Source organism: Nipponia nippon, unplaced genomic scaffold (genome assembly GCF_047370975.1).
Source record: "Nipponia nippon isolate SJK-2023a ecotype South Korea unplaced genomic scaffold, ASM4737097v1 scaffold_1, whole genome shotgun sequence".
Classification (NCBI taxonomy): Eukaryota; Metazoa; Chordata; class Aves; order Pelecaniformes; family Threskiornithidae; genus Nipponia; species Nipponia nippon.
Window position 1 is genome coordinate 127,890,286 of NW_028262290.1, and position 23,574 is coordinate 127,913,859.

A 23,574-nucleotide genomic window follows, 5' to 3' on the forward strand; every position below is an offset into this window, starting at 1 on the left:
CAATTTCTTACGCTTTAAGCCCAACAGAAAGATTATCACTTTGTAAAGGCCATGTCCTTTTACTTCAGATATGTTCGACGCATATTTATGCAGTTTTATGAGATAAAAGAGGCAATCTGATATATAATTTAATTGGCTCAAAGTTACCATTTTACTTCATAATGCATATTCTTGCTTATATTGCCATCCTTAATTTTACTATTAAAACCTAAAACTGTCTTTGTTATCAACTGAATTCTCTGCAACATCAAAAAACACCTGTGGTGGAGAAATGGGATTAGAAAGGAAAAAAAGACTAACGTGGATTGCTAAGCTAGTGGTACAGTCACAAAAGGCATGTTGCCTTCTTGGTTTGAATACAGTGTGTTTTCCAGTAGCAGTTCCATTGCTGGACATAGGCAGATAGCTTCTGAAGAATTGAAAAAACAAGTTAAATCTCCTGAAATTTTTAATCCGTTAATATTTAGCATACCAGAAAAAAGTTCATTTGTTTTAGCATTTCAATAGAGAGTAACAGAAAGATGGTTCAATTGTAGATTTCCATTTTTCATGGACAGAAAAGGCATTTTATTTAATTGTGATAGAGAAGTCTCCAAGATAGAATATAAACTTCATAATATTTTATCAGTACTTACTTGTTTACTTTAGAGTTATTAAAAAAATTATCTCTCTTCTTTTTACTTTAAAATACATGTCTTTTTGACTAAGTCTTGTTCAAGTGGATTCGACAGAGAAATGTAGTAACGCTATAGAAGATTTAACAATATAGGACAGTAAAATATTATAGATTCCTCTTTTAAAGAGAGATTGTACAAAAGGATCGTTGTATCATTTAAACCTACTGCATGCATCTTGAATCAATGGATAAAGCTATTAGCAAATTTATTTTATCATCTTAAGAACTGTGCTTTAATTGCGACACTGAGAGTTGTTTTTCTAATATAATTTCTCCACTTTAAAACCAAATTTAATCATTGCTATTTAAAGATGGAAAAGTTGGGGGGGTGGAGTTCCTAATTGCTAATAGCTGATATCAGTAGGAACTTCACTAATTTAGAAGTGCCTCTTTTGTTTCAATAGGTTTATTGCAGCAAACAGTGTTTAAAATCATTCACCTGTAATTATTTTTGTTAAAAAAAGAAGATGTTTTTGCTACTCTGCAGTGATTTTCAAAACAAAATCCACATGCATCATCAGTATTTAGGACTGTGGGTTTGAATTGCATAGAGGCAAAGAGCAGTAAGAATTCAGTAGGCACACCTTCAAGGTCTTACGTTTTTCTTTTATGAGTGTAGATATTGGTAATTAATTAGGGTTTTAGATATGTATCAGAGATGAAGTCACATACTCCTTGCACTTAAGGGATGTTTATCATTGACTTCAAAAGGTTTTTTCCAGTAGAATGTAGCAGCCCCCTCTGGTCCTGCTAGTTTATCACCGTTAACTATATCACACTGAACCTTACTTTTTAAATCTGGGTATTGCCCGAACTGTTTAAATTTAGTTGTTTTGCAGAAACACAGCAGTATTCTTCGTTTTTTTCCCCATGGAATAAAAGCACAGTTTAGCCCAGACAATTTCTAAATGAGTCACGGTGTAACAGCTGGACCCTCCGTGTTGTTACCTCTGTATTTTGGCCAACATTTTAAAAATGGGTGCCTCGACTTTGGTCTGTGGTATTTGTTGTCAACTTGAAGCACCTTTTTAAAAAATCTTGGCAAATGTCTAGAACTTTTGTCCTTTAAAAAATTCAGTAATGGCTGGAACTATGTTAGTTATTTTATTGTGATCATTCTTTCTGTAGGTAACTACTGGAGTACAACAGTTTTATCCACCCTTCATAGTAATGAATGGTCAGTAAATTGTTATAGTCCAATAATGGAATGTCTTTAGTATTTACTGCAAACACAGGCTATCAATGTCAATACAATGCTTGTAACGATTGTTAATTACTAAGCCTTCGTAAAGTGTTGTGTGTGAAATACTAAAATTGAAGTATTTTAACTTTTAATGTTTTAGGAGGAATAGACACTGTACTCTTCTCCCACTGCAGAGTTTCTTTAAATTAAATGCTACATTCAGTGCGAATCTCTGATCATTTAAGAGTTACATCCACAATATAAATACCCACCTAAAGGTCCAGTTTCTCCCATCTTTCCTGCTGGAAAAAATGGGATGCTTTTTTCTGTTTTCTCTTCTAAACACATTCAAGTTCTTAGCTCTGTTTTTGATGTTCTCAGTGTTACGGAAAAGTCAGTTGCAGACTTCTCTCTGATGCTAATCAAATCCATTTTCAAATCAGTTGAACAGACTAATGAGAGAAGGTTGTTTTTTTTTCCACTCTGTCCTATTCCAGAAGCTTCCAGACTTGTAGTATTGAAAAGCCAAAATAGCCTCTGAAAACGTTAGAGGGATGAAGTGAAAAGGGGAAGTGTCTGTAATCTAACCAAGCCAGTACAGCAAGCTAAAACTGATGGAGATCAGAACTGATAATGAAAAAAGTCATTGTGTCTTACAGTGTGTTAGTCCATAATTACTGTTACAAATAAATTTAGATTCAAGCTTTTCCAGAAATGGACTATTGCAAATTTGATGGGGGAACCATTGGCAAAGCCTGAAGATAAAATTACTACTTTAAAAAGTATTTGGATATGCAGAGAAACTAGAATGTTCTCAGAGAAGAAAGTCAAAAGTTCATCCATTAGATAAAGAAAAGGTGAACCAACTACATACAGGTGAAGAGTTTGTTTCAGCCACTCATATTATTGGAGTTTTGCATTAAGAAGATCAATCAAATAAATTGCAAAATCAGAACTAGAACTACATTGGGGACCAAGACCATAGCAAGAACATGAAGGAAAGTTATCTTCCCTTTAGCAGGGGCACCACCACTGCTGGTGAACATGCCCAAGGCACCCAGCAGTAGTTACTGGTACCACCCAAGAAGTTGACTGTAGGTGGGGAGCAGCGGTAGGTGACAGCGGCAGCCATGGAAAGTCTGAAGCCAAGGGCAGCACTGATGCCAAAACTAGTACCTAAAGTTAGTTAAGAGCTGGAACAGAAACCTACCCAAAGCAGGCTAACAGGTTCAATAGTTTTATTGTAGCACATTCCTAAAAATATTAAACATTACTGCTATGAAGATGCGATGGCACCTTTTTCATTAAGCGCATTTGTGCAAATGAGTATATTACAATTGGTCTGGCTTAAGACAGCAGTAAGTGCTTTTGCCAAGATGGGTAAATTACAGTAATGAGGGGGAGATAGTTATTAGGAACTCATTTTTTAGAAAGAAAAACCTTCTTTAATAAGGAAATGCATAAAGTCTTCCAAAAACAGAAAGAAAATGCAAAACAGTAATCTTTGCCAGCAATCTTAAAGAAACCAAATGGGAAAGGAAATAATCCAAATAACAATTAGATGCTCATGTCACGTAATTTATTTGTAAAAAATAAAATTAAAGGTATTTATTTTAAGGAGTTATGCTAGTCTGTGTATGATAAAGTAATTAATATAAAAAAATTTCAGGATGTGTAGAACCGCAGGAATTTTCAACAGGACAAATCAAAAGCATTTTCCCCACTGGAAAGAAGGCAACAAAGTATACTATGTACCGGATTCTTGTTCATCATTTAGGCTAAATTTGAGTAGATTTCTATTAATAAACAAGTATTCATTATCACTATTATTTAATTTTAAATCTTTATTTTCTATCAGAAAAAACTACAGTAGAGTTTGAAACCCATGTAGACCATAATGTAAATGTGTAGTTTCATTGTTATTTGTATTGTTTTCAAACACCATCATTTTTATTTTTACATGTAACTACTCCTTAAGGCCCCTACTCTTTAAGATGTGGAACAGAAAGCCTGTGGATCTTATCATAGTTTTTAAAGTTGAGAGTTTTTTAATATAACTATGCAAAACTTTAAAAATTAGTGGATGTCACCACAAACCAAACAAAATTTGAACCAGAAAAAAAACCAAAAGCCCTACATTTTACCCATCCAACAGCAGTAGCCATGATTCGTGCGTTTGGTGCAATGGTCCACCAAATCTTCATGCAGTCAGTACAGGAGAAGCTGGATGAAATGAATACTCCGCATGGGACTGCAGGACAGGACAATCCCACCTAGATCATGGTCACACCAAAGCGTGTATGTCGTTCTCTGGCAGAATAGTAGTCCACATACAAACCTGAAATTACTTAAGTAGATAAAGCAGGTGTGTGCATACACATAAGAAGAATCTTTTTTATATACTTTCTGTTATCTCTAAGTCTAAGGAGAAGCCGAATGATTTGTTAGATGCTGGCACACGCTTTTTCCCTCCTTATCCCACACACTTTTGCACAATTGACATACACTGCTGGAGACGATGTGGTAGAAATCTATAATATTTAAATGCTTTAAAGCCTAAGGAAAATCTGATCATCTTGTCTGCCTTCTCAAATGACAAAGGCCATATAATTTTATCTAATAAATCCAGAATTAACATTTGAATTTATGGTTGAAGTAAACAAATCTTGTAGCAAGATGTCTGTTTTCATTCCCTTCACAAGTTAAGTAGATTAAGGCAAAAAATGCAGCATATGCTGTAACAATATCTCACTCTACATCCTTAATGGGTGCTGTGCATGTGAGGGTCTGCTGTGTATAAAATTCTCAGCATTTAGATTGAACACGTCAGAAATTTCTGTAAATCCCTGGAAGTCTGGTGAGCTTCCCACATAACTTCTTATACCATTTTTTTTACTTCATTGGGATTTCACATGCTTCTTTCTGTTCTGACAAAATATGGAATTTTAATAAGGTTTTGTTTATTTTAGAAATGTCATTTTGTTCATTGTTACACTTAGCTTTTTTGCTTTTCTTCTCATCTGTGATCCTTAAGAGTTTTTCATGCACCAGGAGCGGTACTGCCCTTCCACAAGACCCTTGTTGAAGAGTAGCTGAAAGAACAAGTTGTGATTATACTTTGGGCATGTTTCCTTCACTGTCTTGTATTGTTTGAAGGTTTTATTAATCTCTTTAGGACATTCCATACAAAATCCCTGAACCGTATAAAGCCACGGGAGTCTTAATAAAATAAGATTTATTAAGAAAGGAGACAGAACACTGGAGAAATGGACTGTGTAACAAGTCTAAGCTGAAATGTTGCTAAAGTTTGTCTTGATTGGTCTCCTTCATGTCATTAAAAGAAAGTAAACTATCTTACACCCCTATAAATTTCATCCTCTGATTGAACTTGCCGTCTCCCCTCTGGCTGTGTCTGGCAACTACCAAATCCAGGAGAGTTTCTGGTGCCAAATGTCTTCTTTTGAGGGTGCTTCTGCTGTATGTTTGCAGCTATCTTTGCTCTTCTCATCCATGTGAGTGTTGACAAGCGCCGCTCCAGGAGCGGCAGTCCCCATGTTAGCCCTGCCTGCTGCTGGGTATCTCTGCAGAAGGCAGCCAGGGAGATACTAAGCCGCCTTCAACTGCAGCCCCCTCAGTGTCCATAGGTTAGAAACACAGACGTTTGGAATCATAGCGCAGGCATCAAGTCAGTCCAGAGTGGTGCTTACTGCCGGGCATTGAACTATTTAATTCTTTTCTCTTTTGTATAGCTTTAAGTTCTTTTGAAAGTGTTATACAAATGTTGCTCCTCATCCTTTTTCCATATCTTATTTTTGAACAAGCAGATCACAGCTCAAGTCTGTCTACCCTTTCTCCTAAATTATTGACCGTGACTTTACATAGTAAATTGCACTGGCTACAAATGTTTGCTTGAACGTAATTCATGACAGAGTTTAAAGAGACAGAGCTTACATATCATTTTCTCAGTCAGTAAACAACTGATGTTAATTTTGGCATTTCTGAGCTTCCGAGTGCTTAGTTTTGATAAGATGGTGTTCTTTTCAAGACTTACAGTCCATTTAAATAATTTTCTTATTTTAAAAAAGGCAGCAAAACTTGCCCTGAGAATGAAATTACATCCTGCAAAATCCTACTGACCCTCCCTTTCTCTGGAAGACTCCCACTAGTGAGTCTTGCAAGCATTGGAAACTAGGTGAACAGCATCCTCCACTGTCACATCTGCTAAGTGGCACTAACCATTGCAGAGGGGTGATACGCACCTTTGCCATTTCCCATGCAGCAAGGAGAGCGCGGCTGGGGTGAAGGACGGGATGGCAGATGCACCATTGGGTTGGTGGGGAGAGTTAGGAAGAAATAGAACATACTCTGTGGAAGTCTGCACTCTGCTATCTTTAGGTCAACCAAGGAATCATCAAATTTCGGTATTTTTTTAATATACACAGCAAAAAGGAAATACTAGAGATGTTGTTGTTTTGATTCTAGAGCTTCTTAATGAAAAGCTTGGGGAAAAAATAAGTTAAGCATGAGCGGAATTTTTTTTAACCTTGTTCTAATGAATAGTATCAAGGAATAAAAAATTCCAGCCTTGAGCAGATGCTTGGAGTGGAAATTGTACTGAAGATTAAGTTTAGCAAAAGTATAAATGGCTGAGAACAGGCTCGTACAGTAGAATTTTATGCAACTTGTCAACAAGCTGCGGGTCCTAGATTTAGTCATTTAGAAGTAGCTTTGGAGGCATGCTTTCCCTTTCCTGGAGTTATGGTTCTTCTTATTCTTTCTGTTTTCATGGTGCTGTTTTGTCCTCATAAACACTCCTAAACTGTTTGTATCGCCTCATCTGTAACCATTTCTTAGGCTTATTTAATTTTGTTAAAAGAATTCTCTGCCTTCCAAGAAGACAGAGAAGATAAGCAGCCAAATATAGGTAACACATAACATAAGTTAATTTTATTGATGCTTGGAGAATTGTCCTGTAAACCTCAGTCAAAATGGTTGTGGTTTTAGTTAAAACTGGTAAGGCTGGATCATTGCCTTATTTAATGGCTCTTCTAGAGCACAGTTTTCTCCTGCTTTCTCTATATTGTAAGGTCATTAATGAATCATTAGCTATTACTAGTAATTACTGATCTCTTGAGAGTATTGGTTTAATTATATAGGAATCATAAGTGGAAGATACAGTTACATATTCTACAATGTAGGTAGTAGTACCTTGGTGTATTATGGCTTTAAAGAATCTGTATTTTTTTTGTAGATTTTAATTGCTAAGTAAGCCTGGTAAAATATGAATTATTGTATTACTGCATGTGATAAAAGGTATACTATTGTGAGCCTCGCAGTCTGCAGGTGTAACAGATGTAAGGCAAGATTAACAGGACAGAACAATAATTAAACCACAGACAGCCATCTCAAAAAAAAAAAAAAAAAAAGGTTTATCATGTCCAATGCAATTATTAAGTGTGTCTTAAATTCTCTGCAAATATTTGTAAAAGCAATAAAAATGTGTTAGTTTGAAAGACAGCTTTTCAGCATGGACATTTACTTTAAGGAATTAAGATCCCTTTTTATGAATATAAAAGCAGAGCAAAGTCCTGCCATATGGCAGTATGGTTCATAGGCAATAGGGTCCTTCGTTTATAGATGCTATGAGCTAAATGCTGCCGAAGAAAATAAGAGAGCAGTTAGCGTATATGCATTTACAACAGTATGAATTGCTTACTCCTTTTAAGACAGGAAGGTTCAAATAATTAACAGTAATACTATGGTTGCAAAAGGAAGTCCAGTTGTTCTTCAGCAGTCTACATCTGTGAAACATGATACCTCTGGGGACGGAGATTTAATTTTCCCAGGAGAAAATATAAAAGCAGGAGAAAAAAAGGAATGACTCCTGCTTGAGCAGAATAAACCTGCATCTACAAACGATTAACACTGCATAATGAAGTAGTAAAGAAGCAAAAGAGATTTCTAATAAAAGACTAATAACAAATCCCATTACACCATGGTGTATTTTTTCCCTTGAAGTGTATTAGACTTTTAGCAAGGCTTCTGAATGAGATTTGGGTAGTTGCAAGCAAAGTCAGCTCATATGCTTGAAGCTTAGCTGAAATTTCTTGCCTAACAGTTTGTATAACTTGAAAGTTGCGGTTTTACAGGTGGGAGGGGTTGTTAATGCAAGTAATAGGCTTCCCGCAGAGTTTGGGTAATGTTTGTGTCACCATGGGATAATAGTCTCCTGTAGGCTAGGCACTGTAGGGTAATGTGCCACTGTAGGGTAAAATCCCTTAGACAGAGCAGACGTGGTACTAAATGCACTCGCTAAGCCTTGCTTTTGTGTTAAACTTCTTCTGACTTCTCCTTCTGAGGCCTGAAAATAAGTCCTCGTAGGAAAGGGGTTTAATCAGAGAGGAAAATACATAGAGTTTGTATTTCATCATAGCTAATATTGCAACTTTTATAATTCCTACACTAACATAAAAAGTTACAAGACCATAGAATGTAAATGTTTGGTATAAGGATAAAATGATGCTATTTTTTGAAATCACATATTTTCACTTTTAAAAGGAAATATGTCTTGCAAGGGAAAAAATTCTGTGTAGCGATCTCTAAATCTGTAACATGGATGTTTTTGCAAATTATACATACGGTTCCAGTGGCAGGGGGAATAAAAGTTCATGTGAACAAAACCTTGACTCACAAAACAGTCCTTTTGAATTTCTTTCATAGGAGAGAGTCTTTTTGTACAGATTGTTGCTATCTTAAAAGCTTGTGCTCAACTGACATGTTGGAATTCATTTGTCTAGAAATGAACTGTTATTACTGGAATCAGGAAAAAAAAAACAGATGCCTTAAACCAACAATGAGTTCTGGGACAAAAGTGGTTAAACAGGAATTCTTACGAGTGAAACTAATCTTCATGAAATTTCTAGTTGCCTTTTGAGAAATTTTTGTGAGTTTTAAAGAATGACTTAATTTGCTTAGCAGAAATTTGCAATCAATCTTTTCTTGCCACTGAATAAACAGATTCCACATGCGTAGTAATTTGCATATCCCAGCTAAAAATGTAATTCATTATTTTTAAGTCCATTTCGTAATAACTATTTCAGGATTAATGTTACTAACTGTTGTTTAGCTCTTTCAAATGTAACCTTGGATAGTCCTACCTAAAAAGGTACAAAGCTAGCGGGTCTGTTCCGGAATAGGAAGGGGCCTTTCCTGAGGTCAGCAAGTAAGTCAGTGTAAGAGCCAGAACTGGAAATAGGAAATCTTGAGAAATAATTTTCTTCTACTGCATTTCAAGCTTCCAGTCTCAAGCAATATTGCATTTAATGAGACAGATTTTCACATTTTGCTAGGTATGAAAACAGCACAGATATGAACAGGAATTAATGGTATAGTCTACAGGCAGATTATCACTAAATCTGGTAAAGATTTAAATTAAGTTTAGTCAAAATAGCATCCATAGCATATTTTATATGGAGCTGAAAACACTGTTGCCAATAACAGGGAGGAAACCACTTCAAAGTAAGTGTGACCCGGTCCATTTTAACTGCTGTTTGGCATCTGCCTCTGAGCTGGCTTTCACCTGACTGGGCTTTTCAGGGCTTCTCATAAACCACTGGCTTCACCCTCCTCTTTTTGCTGTTGGAGGCTATTCTTGTGTAACATTTTCTCCCTTTCATCTTAGATCGTTATCACATTAAATGCTCAAAAATATGGTATATAGGATTGATATGTTTTGTCCTCTGAGGTTCACCCACATAATAATATTAGTCAGTTAAGCTTCTACAGTCTGTAATGTATCACTTTTTTAATGTAGATGCAGTAACATTTCCAAAAATACAGTTAGTTAAGTGATTATCACAGACCTTCACACTTTGCAAAATTTTCTGGTAAAATGTTTTGGATTGTAGTTGATCCTGGGGTATGTATCCTGACTTTACCGTACTTGGCAAAACGGAGAAATACAAATCACATCTTTTCCTGTTTTTTTCAGGCGATGGGTAAGGCTCCTGTTTGGACGTGAATTCCCACTTCAGGACCTTCTGGTTGTCTGGGATGCTCTATTTGCTGACAGTATCACCCTGAATTTAGTTGACTACATTTTTGTAGCCATGTTGTTATATATTAGAGATGCCTGTAAGTATCAACTGTCTTATGATCTTTTAAAAAGAATGTGAACCTATTTTTCAAAGAAAAAGAGGACTTAAGAAATGCTAAATTTCATTGTGGCTTTTTTAACATACTGACAATCGTTTCAAATGCTAGGAGAGGAGCCATTTGTTATCGGATGTGGTCTGCTGTATTTATGAAACAAATTGTATCTTGGAGTTAAATGCAGGTTTGTTTTCTGAGTACTTCTGTGTTTTTATATGTAGTTGCAGATTTTATGTGCAGTAAGTGATACAGGTATGTATAGAGCTCCACCTTCTGACCAAGCTGATGAATTGAGTAAAGCCTCCCTTTGACACTGGAAATATTTTTATGCTCTTCTTCTGTGAGAAATGTGAAAATGCACAAGACAATGACTCATAATTTTTTAAGATATATCTTGAAGGAAATGTAAATGCAGAGATGAGTAACAATTACAAAATAGGTTTATTCTATGCAAGAGTGGCATCTTTAAAAAACTGATCATTTCATTTATTTTATTTTATTTTAGTATGCCTGAAGTATGTGCAAAAGTGAATTCTTATGGGTTAATGATGACCAATAAATACATTAATTTGGGACAAACAAGAAATCACAAAAATGTTTTTAGCTTATATAATTGTGAATGGGAGGAGGAAGGTATGTAATGATTAGTTGAGGCATTTATTTCTGTCTCATCATATTTTGCAAAAAATTCTATGTACAACTTTGCTGCAACAAAGTATGCGTTTTGCGGTAAGATGCATGTCTGTCATTAAATATATGAATTCTGTAGCATGCTGTTGAGAGTTAATTCTATACAAGCTATAAGCTTTAGCTTATAACAAGGTCACGTATTTGACACAATTTTGTATTCTAGGACACATGAAGTTTTCAACATCTGTGGTTCCTATTTTAGGGTCTAGTCTTGAAAATATAACGTGCATGTGCTTTACACGTACTGTCGTTCCACTGCCTGCCTTCATGTGTTTTTTTAATTACTTTTTAATAAACATGCAGCATATAGAGCTACCTTACATTCCTCTCAAAGAAGTGGACGTTTAATTCAGTTTAGACATTTCAAAATTAATGCTGCTGTTTCAGTATGATCTGATTCCAGGTCATTATGTTCTGCAATCTAAGTCTGGCTTGTTTATGTGCAATAAACTGAAATAATCTTGAAATTTTTGGTATAGATATGTAGTGCAGATGCACATAAAAATGTTTCTTAACATCGGTATTTTATTTTGTGTCACTGTTTCCCTTTAAAAAAAAATACTTTAGAACTGTATTAGTAAGTACCCTCTCTCTCCTGCGGTAGGGAACGTTGTTCTGGGTTTGTTTTCTTTTGCTTTGTGATGCTTATGTACAAGTATCAGTATGAGGTAACTAAAAATGTGAGCTAAAAACGTATTCTAGGCATCTGTATGAAATCAGTCCCCTCTTTTCTCTGAAATCCCCAGGCTTAGTAAATAAAGTGGTAAATAGCTTTAGAGTAGAGTACATTTGCCCAAATGAGATGCAAAGTCATCTCTTCAGGACAGCTAATACTTCATACATATACTGTTTCTGTAATAAGTGACTTTTTGTCCTGTAGTTGGACCTAATTCGTTACTCTAAGCATATTAGAATGGTGAAACAAAATACCTGATCATAAATACTCTAAAGTTGAATATATTTTCAAAGTCAAGTTCAAACTGTAGTGATTTCCCCAGTTCTTGATTTGATAAAAGAAAGATTGTCTTATATATCTGTAATAGAAAAGTTTTCCATCTTTCCTCATTTTTTTATTTAAAAACATTTTCAAATAAATTAAGTTTCTAAAAGCTTCTCTTTATTTGGTGACATGAAATGTTAGCTCAAAACACCCGATGATGTTAATCACCTATAAATAAACCGTCTGGAAATTTTCAGTTTAAAAACTTTGAAACAACAGGAATAGTAATAGAGCTCCTAAGATATTATGTTATAAAAACGCCAAACATAAGCAATGATAATAATACAATACTGAAAGCATTTGAAAGTTTAAATATCATGCAGATTCTTTTATACGAAAACATTTGGGGATGGGGGAGAAGTTGCTGATTTGGGAATTGATGGATTTTTTTCTGTGTTTTATTGTGATGTTCTCAAAAACATGATTTTATGAAAGTATTACTTCTGCTATATTTTTCATTTTATTTTTATTTTAGTTTTTAAATCCTCTGTTACTCAAATGAGATATTATTCAAGGAGAAGGGAGCATTTAGATCATTAGATTATTGTTTATACATTTTAGAGATTGCAGATATATAATCATGTACACAGCCATTCTGTAAACTGCTCTGTTCAGTTTTACATCTGTATCCAAGCAGAGCTTTATCCGTGGAGTGATAATCCTCACAAGCCAAGTATAAGGTTGCGTACGAAAGTATCTGTGAGTTTGGAAAAATTCATGTAAAATAACCTTTTTTAAAAATCTGTCACATCAGAAGCATGAATATGTTACTTTTTTTCACCAATATGGATGTATATGCAGTTGTTGATGAAATCAGAATGGAGGGGAGGGTGCAGTGCAAAAATGTATGTTTTATATACTTCCCTTCAAGAAGGACAAAAATGAACAAACCTGGAAGACCTGTCTATATTTTACATAGTAAACTAACATCATTATTGCACCAGGAATTAATTTTGACTGATCAGTGTTAGAATAAGTATATTTTTATCATGTTCCCACTTGAAGACTAGCTATGGCCATTGCTAGGATATATATTTTCTTATCTAAAAGCGCTCTGAATATTTTGAGGGAAATAAAGGAGCCACAGCCTCTTCTTAGAGGAGCTGATTTCTTATTTTGTTATAGTGCAAGATGTTCATATTATCTATGTTTAACTCAATTTAGGGCCTACTAAAGAGAACGTAGCCATGCGTAAAGCAGCAGGGGGAAGTAGTTCCACCCTTCCTGGTTTAGGAAGTCATCTGGATACATCAGGTTTGGTGGCATCAAACATTCAACTCTTAAGGAATTACATGTGGCAGAAAATTGGGACTTGATTGAGGAGAGGTACAGTTAGTTTACGTGTTAGTTCACTATTATTGCTGCTTACGTCCAGGAATGGTTATTGGACCAACAGAAAAAAGTCAGTCTCATCTAAAGCAGAAGGGAGAAAGCAATTTGATGTTCCTCTGAGCACTGCATAACGAATATTTATCAAAAGTCAGTAAGATTCCTTTCTCTATGTAGAAGAGTTTCTCTAGTCCTTTCCCTAGAAATACCAATAGCATTCTTCTTTGGAGAAGTGAGAACTTGTTGTTCACAATAAAAGTTGGATCCAGATGTGACTCATGCCAAGCCAATTGGTGAAGAAAAAGCACAGGTACAGAAGCACCAAGATTATTATAAGGCAGCTGGCCACAGTGTAAGATATTTCACCATTGAACTTCAGCACCATCCAGCTACTGCTGAGACTGGATAAATTTGTATTGCACAGAATCTTCTTCCAGAAACTTTATCCTACAGCTGTTTCTTGGAAATCCTTTTAACTCTGATATGCATATTCAGAGAAGGGGTGTTTATTTTGTTTTACTGCTATTTTCTGGGTCATTTTTAAGAAAACCGCCACTCTGTTGGGTAATATTATACATTTTGTCCTGAAGAGACAATCATAGAATGGTTTGGGTTGGAAGGGGCTTTCAGGGATCATCTAGTCCAATCCCCTGCCATGGGCAGGGACATCTTTCACTAGATCAAGTGGCTCAAAGCCCCATCGAGCCTGATTATTCAATTGCTTCATTATTATACATTGCAAAAAATTAATAATTAGAGTAAATGTCTCATGGTTGAAAATATAATTTTTTGTCAGGAGTCAAGTCTGCACCATTAAAATAAATTAGCTTTTTTAATATTTACTTTTCTCTGTATCTGTGAGACAGCAAAGAACTCTTCCAGGAAAAATAAAGAAAGGATAATTTTAATCCATTTTGCATTGCAGAACAGAACACACACTGATCTGTTCAAAAGAGAAATGCATTGGTCTTACTGCCTATCGTTTATAAAAGTATTTAGAATTTACTATACATTTTCAGTATTTTTATTTGCTTTGGTAAAAAGGCATCATGATCATAACTGCAGTACAGTATCTTCAATTTGATTTACGTATGAGAGTTTGATTGGGTATATACTATGTGGTGCTCGTATTCTACTTCTCTGAAAGAACTCTGACAGAGACCATTGTATTGTGTTCATTATGCCAGCTTTGTGACTTCAAGAAGAAAAAACAGGTACCTGAATATGAACAAGAAAAACAAAGGGTAGGAAAAAGAACAGGCAGAACAGATAAAGAATGAGTAGGATAAGTGAGTGCTTTACAAATGAAAGCAGATGTATGAAATTACAAGCTGTCGGATCAGCAACGGAAATGAAGATGATAAAGTGGTTCCCTACACAGATTATAATTATTCATCTTGCCCAGTCCTGCATCTTTTCCCCATAATCCTCTTGTTGAGGGAGGAAAGGTACAGGAGGATATGAGGCTTATTCACATGAAAGAAAAAAAGTCAAACATTTAAATCTTTCTGTCCACAAAACAGTTCTTTATTTTGCCTTTTATTGATTCAAAATAATTTTGTATTTGCAGTGATCCTTCCTGGCGTAGAGGCCTGATTAATTAAAAGTATTTGTTACTACAGCTAAAGTTCTCAGAATAGTAAAGTTTGTTAAAAATTTATTTACAGTTACTATTGTTGGAGGCTGTCTTTATGTTGCAGAGTGCAAGCATCATTAACAGGCATTGCTTTGACAGCTGTGGCAGATGGATTGCCTGGATTTAGATGGTGTAAAAGAAATGAAGTAGTTTACATAGACCTGCCTGAAAAGATGTCTTTAATAATTGCACTCATAATTAGATTGATTTTGGGGGAAAAAAAAAAAAAAAAAAAAAAACAGAAGATGAAAACAACAAGCAAAGAACCATAGAGTATATTTACACAGATTCGGATAAAATCAAGCACAATTATAACAAAATTAAAAACTTCAGCAAAGCATGCTGAAAATTTCCTGAATAAGTAAAAAATTCTAATAAAGTTAATGGTATATTATATTTTTAAGTATTTATGAAATTAAAATCTAGCCTTTTCCCTTTTTCCTGAACATTTCATGAATAGTTTCTGATTTATGAGAAAACAGGGAGTTGTTGACATCATTTTATGTATATGTATACATACATAAGAACCAACATAAAAGATATTTCAGCAAAGAATTGTCAGAGTGGGGGAAAGTTATCATAAAAGCAGGATTGAAGGTAAAATTTCTCTCACAAATTATCATACTTAAATTTAGGTTTCTGCAGATGAGTGTCTGAAAAGTCAGTGTCCATTTCAGAGTGTGGAACTAGTTCTTCAAGCTCCACTGACTGTGTTGCCCTGACCTCCACTGACTCAGGCAAGCTTTAGGTGCACAGCTACAGAGATCTAAATTTAGGCATCTAAATCTGGTACTAACATAAATGTCTGTGAAATAAAGTCAGTGGTAGGTTTAGCATTGTCCTTAACGATACTGGGCCAAGCGTAGTCATGAAGCTTGATTATGCAATATCATCTTTGAGCACTGCTTGAGTTCTAGGAGACTTAATGTGGCAAAAGACAGCTGAATCTGAACTGTAATGAATCTACTGGAAAAGGTACTGTTTTGGAATATCAAAATCAGAGTAATATTTCACTTGGGTTTTTTCTCCTTTTTTTTTCCTTTTTTCATTTTCATTGCAGTGATTTCAAGTAATTATCAGACCTGTTTGGGACTTCTGATGCATTATCCACCTATTGGAGATGTTCACGCCCTTATCCTCAGAGCACTTTTTCTCCGAGATCCAAAGGTGAGATGCTCGCTTTGTAAATACAGGGAATAAAACTCTGTAATAAAATGTTCTAAATACTATGAAGTTAATAACAACCTACATTTTGGGGACTAAACTGCAGTTTCGAGTTTCTTCTTACCTGACAAAAATGCTGAAGGAAGGAGTTGGTAACCACAGGTAGAAGCAAGTCCCTTTACTCTTTGAAGGATACTATCCTACTACTTCGCTAAAGTTCTTCAGGAGCTCTGCTAACTGCAGATGTTTATGCTCTTTGCCTGGTTTATACCTTTGCCTGGTATTCTGCACAGACATCTTTTACAATAAAGTATACTTTTGATGGAAATATTTTATATAATAACCTAGTAAGCTGTATAGAAACTGTCATGCTATTTCATCTGTAAGACTTTTTTGATGGGATTTCTGTAGATTAATCACTGTTAATCCTTAAAGCACTACCCCCTCCCAATATATAATAGTTATGTGATGGTTTTCAGTTAAAAATGAGTCTGCTGTTACAGCCTGAAAAGATTCACATGAATAAAATGTATAAATTCATAAATTTTATGTTACATATTACTAGCATGCAGTTTCTGATATACTCATCTATACTAAAAAAAAAGCAAACCTCTTGCTGTTCTAGAATTGCATGTGTATATGTGTGGATATAATATACAGCAGATATCCACAGTATAGTGGATAAAGTGTTTGAGATTAAGCTGTACACAGTAATCTTTGCAGTGCTCCGATCTTTGGCAGATAGCAGAACTTGTGCTGCTGGTTTTGAACTGTCTTTGTGCATGTCCCATTAGTAGGCTGCCACTGTAAAGTCTGATTTCCCTCATCTTGATGCACGTCACCTTTGAAAGTGAAAAAATCATCACTTCTGCACTCTGACTACCTTCTGCAAAATTTCATTCAGTACCAATGTTTACACTTTTATGGATTAAGAAAAAAATTGTCTCTTTGTTTCTATATCAGTTTTTTGCAGAAATCTGCATCTTTACAGCTGCTTTCTTCATTCCTCTCGGGCACAGAGATTTCTTTCATGACGAGAAGTAAAATATACCGTCTTTTCAGCGTGTAAGAAAGTTTGTAACGTTAGATCTCAGAAATTTTTCTTAAGATTTCAGCAGCTGTCTGTGAAATCAGACTGCCCAGCATTTATTTATGTACTCTCTTAGCAAAACAAGATAGAAGAATTTCTTAGAGGGAAGATACAGAGGGAGGGAAATTGTGCTAAGATAGTGAACTAAATCCAATATGTAATCTGTCATTTATTGAAGGTGTGTGTTAAAAGACAGAATCATTACTAATTATTCAGCTGTCCTCTGAAGCATCCTAGGCAGTATACAAGGTATCCTACCAGCTGAAGGGGGCTAAAATAAGCGACCAAGTTCACATGAAAGAAGCTTGATCACTATTCTGCTCCTTACGCTCTTGTCTCCAACAGAATGAAGTTGTCAGGCTCATAAGGCCTCAGTGTCCTATTAATTAACATTCTCAGGTGCGCCTTGAACACCTTTCAGAAAAATGTTTTATGTAATTCCTACCATGTCTTTCAGGTAGTTCTCCCTTCACTCAGGTGAATGAGTACTTAAAGCTCTTTCATGCAACAACTGCTAGTTGTTTTGTCAGTTTAAATATGATTAATTACAATTGTTCCTAATTTTTGAGCTGTATTTACCTGATTGGGAAATACTCTGAAGGTTAGGAAGCTAGGATTTCCAGAGAACGAAGAGCCCTAAAGGACTTCCAGCCACCTCTCATTTTACGTTGGGTCTTTGGGTTGAGACTGCATAAACAGATCTGGACTTCTTACAGTAAGGAAGTTAAACTGTTCTAAAGGATCACTCTAAAAGAAAACTCGTGGTCTGAGAAAGAAATGTATTTTCAATGCTTGAAATAATAGCTTGAGTACCTGTATCTTCTCTTACCCTAGATGGATTTTAAGTTTCACTTATGTGTCTTTAAGCATATGTTGGTTTAGTCCAAAGTATTTCTGAAATGGAAGTCTTGTTATTCTGTAAGACCTACACATAAAAATTTTCCAAGTCTGTCAAAATTTTTCATTACACAGAATGAAACGGAAGACTCAACAAGACATCATGGGTGCTGTAGGAGTCTAAAGTCAGTACACAGATTATATACCAATATAAGTGGAAAAATTATGATACCTTTTTTTGCTGTCTGCATAAAGATAATTCAGTTTGCCTTTATTCCCTAAGCAGATAAAAGGAGATTGGAAGAAAAGACAAGGAGATTTTAGTCAGTAGTGTAACTTGTAAGTGATGATTAGCAAATTCAGTGCTTAATGATTTTTCTTCCTCCTTTGATGTTTTCCTGTGCATTTCTCCATCACCAGCTTCTAGTTTCTAATGGGAAATTACATTTGGTTCAGTGCAATTTAGATCTCCTGAGCCAGGGCTGAGTTGTTCTGTGTGGCATTTCTTCCAAGATTTCGCTTGGGTTTTAATATGTGAAGTGGAAACTCATCTGTGGGAGACTGTGACGTGGTCCAGTGGCTTATTTCATTATTTGTTGAACGTAGCAAGAATGTTTAGTGTTGTTCCAAATATCCAAGAGAAGCTTGCTCTCTGCCCCTTGGAGCTTTAAATCTCAGCTGGACGAGAAATGCAGTTTAGAAGTCATGGACAGGGACAAACAGGAATCTGCCTCTTGCAGGTTTGTTAATACATATTGTCTTTGGAGTTATTTTTGCAGCTAGGTAAATGCCAAATAATCTCACTGAGGGGAAGTTGTGGGGTATTTGGACTAAGAAAGGTTGGTGGTATGTACATAAAACTGAAAGGTTCTTGAGGAACAATCCTGTCATAAATGGTGAAGTAGTTAAGATGGACCTGATACGACCTTTCCATCCATAACTTCCGATTCTGCAGATGATCTGGGTTTGCACGTCTAATAACATTCATTATTTCTTCTGTTTCCTTGGTCTGACATAACAGGTATCTCCTCCTTACTTATTTGTCTTGTAGACTATTAGGAGAGCTAAACTTTGGCTTGATGTACCTGTTGCGTTTTGTTTGCTTCTTTTCACTGCAGTCATTGCCAGGAGAGTAACCTAAATGTCAAAAGAAAGCTATACTTAAAAGATGGGTGGCATTTTTTTCTTACCTATGGACAAATACAACTTCCTGACCTTTTGTGGAATCAAACCTTAGCAGAAGCCTTAGCATTATCCAGTAATAACAATAATATGAAAAGTAATTAGTGCTTGCCATTAATCTAATGCGTGCAGCAGCTCTCCTTTTCACTTCGTGAACCCCAGTTCGCAGTTGGGATGAGAGGACGCTTTAGATACCACATCCTTTATATATTCCAGTGCCACAGAAGAGAAATACACATCTCCATAATAGCTGAAAACAAGTTAATGCACCTGTCTCTGAAGGGGGGCCTGAGAGATAATAATTTTACTGGCATGAGTATGGATCAATGCAGAATAATTGAATTTCAGCCTTTTCTGCATTTGGCTAGCTCCAGTTCTTGGGAAAACGTAGAATGAAAAGCTCAAATCAGTGTTGTTGTCTTTGCATAGAGTGATAAAGGTAACCTGCTTAGCAGAGTATTTGTTTCACATTTCTAATCTTTGAACAGATAATTACCTCAATTATTTATATGAAAGTAACTTCTATGCTCTTATAGTCCTTCTGAATATAAAAGTAGAGCTGCTTATGGAAGAATGGGCTATTAAAAGTATGTATATGTGAAATGAGAAAATAAGGGGAAGATTTTTTGTGTATATCCAAAAGCATTTACTGAAGGTGTGTCTCTGTGTATTTAATGTCCCACGAGTGGCCAATTTTCTTCATTTTTTTCCTTATCAAAACCATTGAGCACTGTTAATTTTCAAAGCAAAGACTGCAAAATTAAGAAGTAGAGATATGGAGATAGGGCAGTGGAAAAATATAAAGTGATTAAAAAACATAGTTCTAACTAGAGTTGTTCAAATAAAAAAAAAAATTAAAAAACCCAATTAGAAACAAAAGTCATAGAAAATGCGAACATATTGTGTTCCTTAAATAACCAGATGTTCTTTCCTTCCTGAAGGCAGCCAGGGCTAGGAATAAAAGGTTTAAAACTATTGTTTTAAGTTAACTGTGAATTTTGCAAATCTGTTTTCACCCTTTAGCAAATAAAATTCTAATACAGCAACATAAGCAAAGTAATTTTCATCTTTGGGTGTTCTTATTTGTATGTTGTTCTGTGTTGAAGTGTTAACCTTATCACAATGACTTATTAGAAAACTAAAGCGCTACATAGAATATTACGGTTTTATATTGCGTACTAAGAACCTGACAACCATCCTTTGTCTGAGAGCTTACTGTATTTATTCTTAATATTCCTGTAAAACAAGTTTGCTCTCAGATATTTTAATGTGGTGAGTTACCCTATTCGTTGAGCAAGCTAGTTAGGAGCTTAATTCAGTGGAGACACCTTTCATCATAAGCCATCGATTCAAAAAAAAAGTGATTGTGCGTGGTTGATGGGAATTAATTTGTAAGTTATGCTAATAATATTCTAGTTACTGCTGCTGCTATTTTCTCAACATTGTATTTTGAGCTATTTGCTGACATTGAAAGTGGCCGTATAATAATATTAAATTCTAACTAAATCCATGATGAAGCATACATGACATTTCAAAGAAGTCATATTGGTTTGTCATGACTGAAATTACAGGTACTGCCAGAAAACTTAAGCAATAATATATGGTCATGATCACTCATATAACAATTAGAGAAATCTCCATTCCAGCTTTTAACACTTTTCACAATCTGAGCAATAAGTGACAAGGGGAAAACACATTACTGAAATTTTGAACTGAACTCTTTGTACATTTATTTTCAGCTGAATTTTCTTCTTAAGTAGCTGCCACCGTCTCAGAGTTTCTCCAAGCTAGTTTCATGTGCCTGAAAGGCTGTTGAGTTTCACTTTCTTCTTCTTCAGATAAATTCTTTTCTATACACTCATTAACTGAGGTGCCGCTGCAGAGCTGCAACTGTCCTTTGAAAGCTGCCGTTATGTCAGTATTGTTTGTTTTGCTGTTTGTGGCAGGAGAAAAGCAGGTTTGGGGTTGTTTTGTTTGTTTGTTAGCATTGTGTGTGCAATCTGGCATTAATTACCTCTCTTTAATGACCAGATTGCAGCCAATCAGAAGTTGGGATCTGGCAGCGTTTGGGCATTAGCAGCTCGTTAATTTGTACGGACACACATTGAGTGAGGTGCGGAGTCCATTTTGTTAGAGGGGTACCAACAAGGCGGGGGGGGAGAGGGGGGCCTGAACAAACATTTGCTTTTTGCTTTTTTCTTTTTTTTTTTTTCCGATCGTGAAAAATGTGACTGATTTTTCAGGAGATTCACAATTATATATTAGGGATTTGGGGTGTATGAAAAGTAAGTATCAGAAATCTGGGATAATGGATATCCCAATGCAGTATGAGCTGGCGGTACGAGTAAGGTCACCTACAATTTAAAGGAGAGTTGCCTTGGCAGGGGATGTGACTGATAAAGGAAACAAGGTTTTCCAGACGAGCTAAGTACCTGTCTCTTCGTCTGGGAGGAAAGGAATTAGGAGAAACAAAAAATAAATGCATTTACTTTCAATGATTCACAGAGAACTTCTATTTGCCTTAATTTCTGAAAGATTAAGATCTTGGATGTTTAATGCAATACAGATAGACTTTTATGAACAAAAATGTGTCAGGATCTTCAAATTGACCTCTGGTTTTATAAGCACATTCAATTCCTTCTAGTGAACCCGAGCATTTTGATGGTCTAACTTCCCCATTTGCAAATACAATACGGTTAAATGTAATCTAAACACCTCACTTTGAATAAAGTGATGGTTTGTCTGTACCTGCATGCTAAGCTTTTTAATGTGGGCCTGTACAACTAAGAATTGCATATATTATACATGCAAATGCCATTATATTAACTTGTTCTTTGTTTATGTTCATGTTCTTAAAATCAGAAACAAAGGAGATAAGCCATGCTTTGTTTTAAGAATTATTGTTCTAAATATTCAGTTATTGTATTTCATTAATAGAATAAGGTATGACAGGCAGCTATGTGTTTAATGATAAATTACTTTGAATAACCATGTTGCCATAGTACCACATAAAAATAGTAAGTGTACCATAAATAAAAAATCCTCTTAGTTTTTCTACATTTGTTTCAAAACCTTCATTCCTAGTGCACCTATGCATTTTAAAATATAAAAAAAGCTATCTGGTCAGTACTCATAGGACGATAACTTTCTCATCTCTCCCAAAGGTCATTGCAATTCCCCCTGATAGGTTAACCATTTAATCAACCCACCATAAAACAGTCATCTTCTTCAAAGTGTCCTCTACGTCACAAGTAATATTTTTGGGAAAAAATCTTGGCAAGTGGTTGATTAGTTACCTAGTCAAGACTTTATGAATGAGAAATGTTTCAAAGTCCATCTGATGCCTCAGTATTGTACGTAACACAGTAGTCATCGCTCAAAAGAGCTGACCTCTTAGATCGCCAACTGCAATGCAGTTTCCAGTATTGCTCTGTCTTTAGTGTTGTATGCGCAGGCTAGTTATTTGGTTAAGAACCCACAAGTATTGTATCAATGCAAGCTAAGCAGCCATTAGATTTAAATGAATAGGAAAATGGTGGGAAATAATACAGAATAAAGCAAAGCTCTCATAGTTAAGACAAAGCTGTGCCACAGGTAGAATGGTGCAGAAACGAAGGACTTGTCCCAGTTCTGTGTAGGGCCAAGCAAGATGGTGCTGCAGTCCACTGCTGGCAGTGAGCGCAGAGCCCAGCAAGGGAGGGCAAGTTGACTTCATTGTTCTCATTGCTGGTCTTGCGTGACCCAGCAGGAGAGCTGCTGGCCTTGAGGGCAGTGAGGAGTTGGTGGCGTGGTTGGTGATTTCTGGGCAGGTGGAGAATTGCAGAGTCTTTCAGAGGAGACAGCTAAAGGCAAGTTAGGAACCATTGTTTCTACTTTTGGCTAATATTAAACCAAGTATATAATAGTATTGTATAGAACAGCAAGTAACATAAGCATTATTCAATAAATAGTCAAGGCAACTACTTGCTGATCAGTCAACTGGACTAAGAATTGCAAACTCAAGGAAAAAAAATGTGTTTGCATTTTTGAATCTTCAGGTTTCATAATTATGCCTTTTATCGAGGTGTCTTCCATATTTATCAGGAAGAGAAGGCATGAGATGCAGCAATATCATGTTCAGGCCAGAGGGGCGATCGGGGAAAATTTAGAAATAGGGAAAGAATTATTCTCCTGTGCTGATCAGCATTCCCGTTAATATTGATTGGAAATTCATAAGCTCTGTCATGTTAAGGGCGAGTACTCTAGAGAGGCAAGATGGAAGAGAAAGCTGTTATTGGAAGCCAAAACTTTAAACTGTGCTTTCTCTTTGAGCAAGTTGATGTCCTTAGTAGCAAAGTAAAAGCAATTCTGATTGTACTTGATGCTAAAGCAAGAAGCTGAAGCACTTTAAGCTCTTAATTACTTTAGCTACCAATAAAACTTATTGCTTGTGAATTTCTTGGGGCTGTTTCTTTCAAATGATTGGTTGACTTCTGTTTAAAAAGTCATCTAAAGCTACTGACCCTCTCCTAAGGAGTAATGATGTTATTTATAAAATTACACTAATAAAATGTATCTAACAGTGTTAGAGTGAGGTGATTATGGTTCTTCTTGTGTGCAACCTGACAATTCAATTAATCACTTCTAGTTTGCAAGG

At 35.6% G+C, this 23,574-nt stretch overlaps 1 protein-coding gene across 10 annotated transcripts in view; it reads left to right on the forward strand.

Moving 5' to 3' along the window:
- TBC1D5 (TBC1 domain family member 5) overlaps positions 1-23,574 on the forward strand; it is a 318,020-nt gene that overhangs the window by 226,381 nt on the left and 68,065 nt on the right. For all 10 annotated transcript variants that reach the window (XM_087771855.1, XM_087771860.1, XM_087771874.1 and 7 more), the window contains 2 exons: positions 9,850-9,992; positions 15,726-15,832. In XM_087771855.1, coding sequence (XP_087627981.1) covers positions 9,850-9,992; positions 15,726-15,832 — 250 coding nt within the window. The remainder of the gene's footprint in view (positions 1-9,849; positions 9,993-15,725; positions 15,833-23,574) is intronic.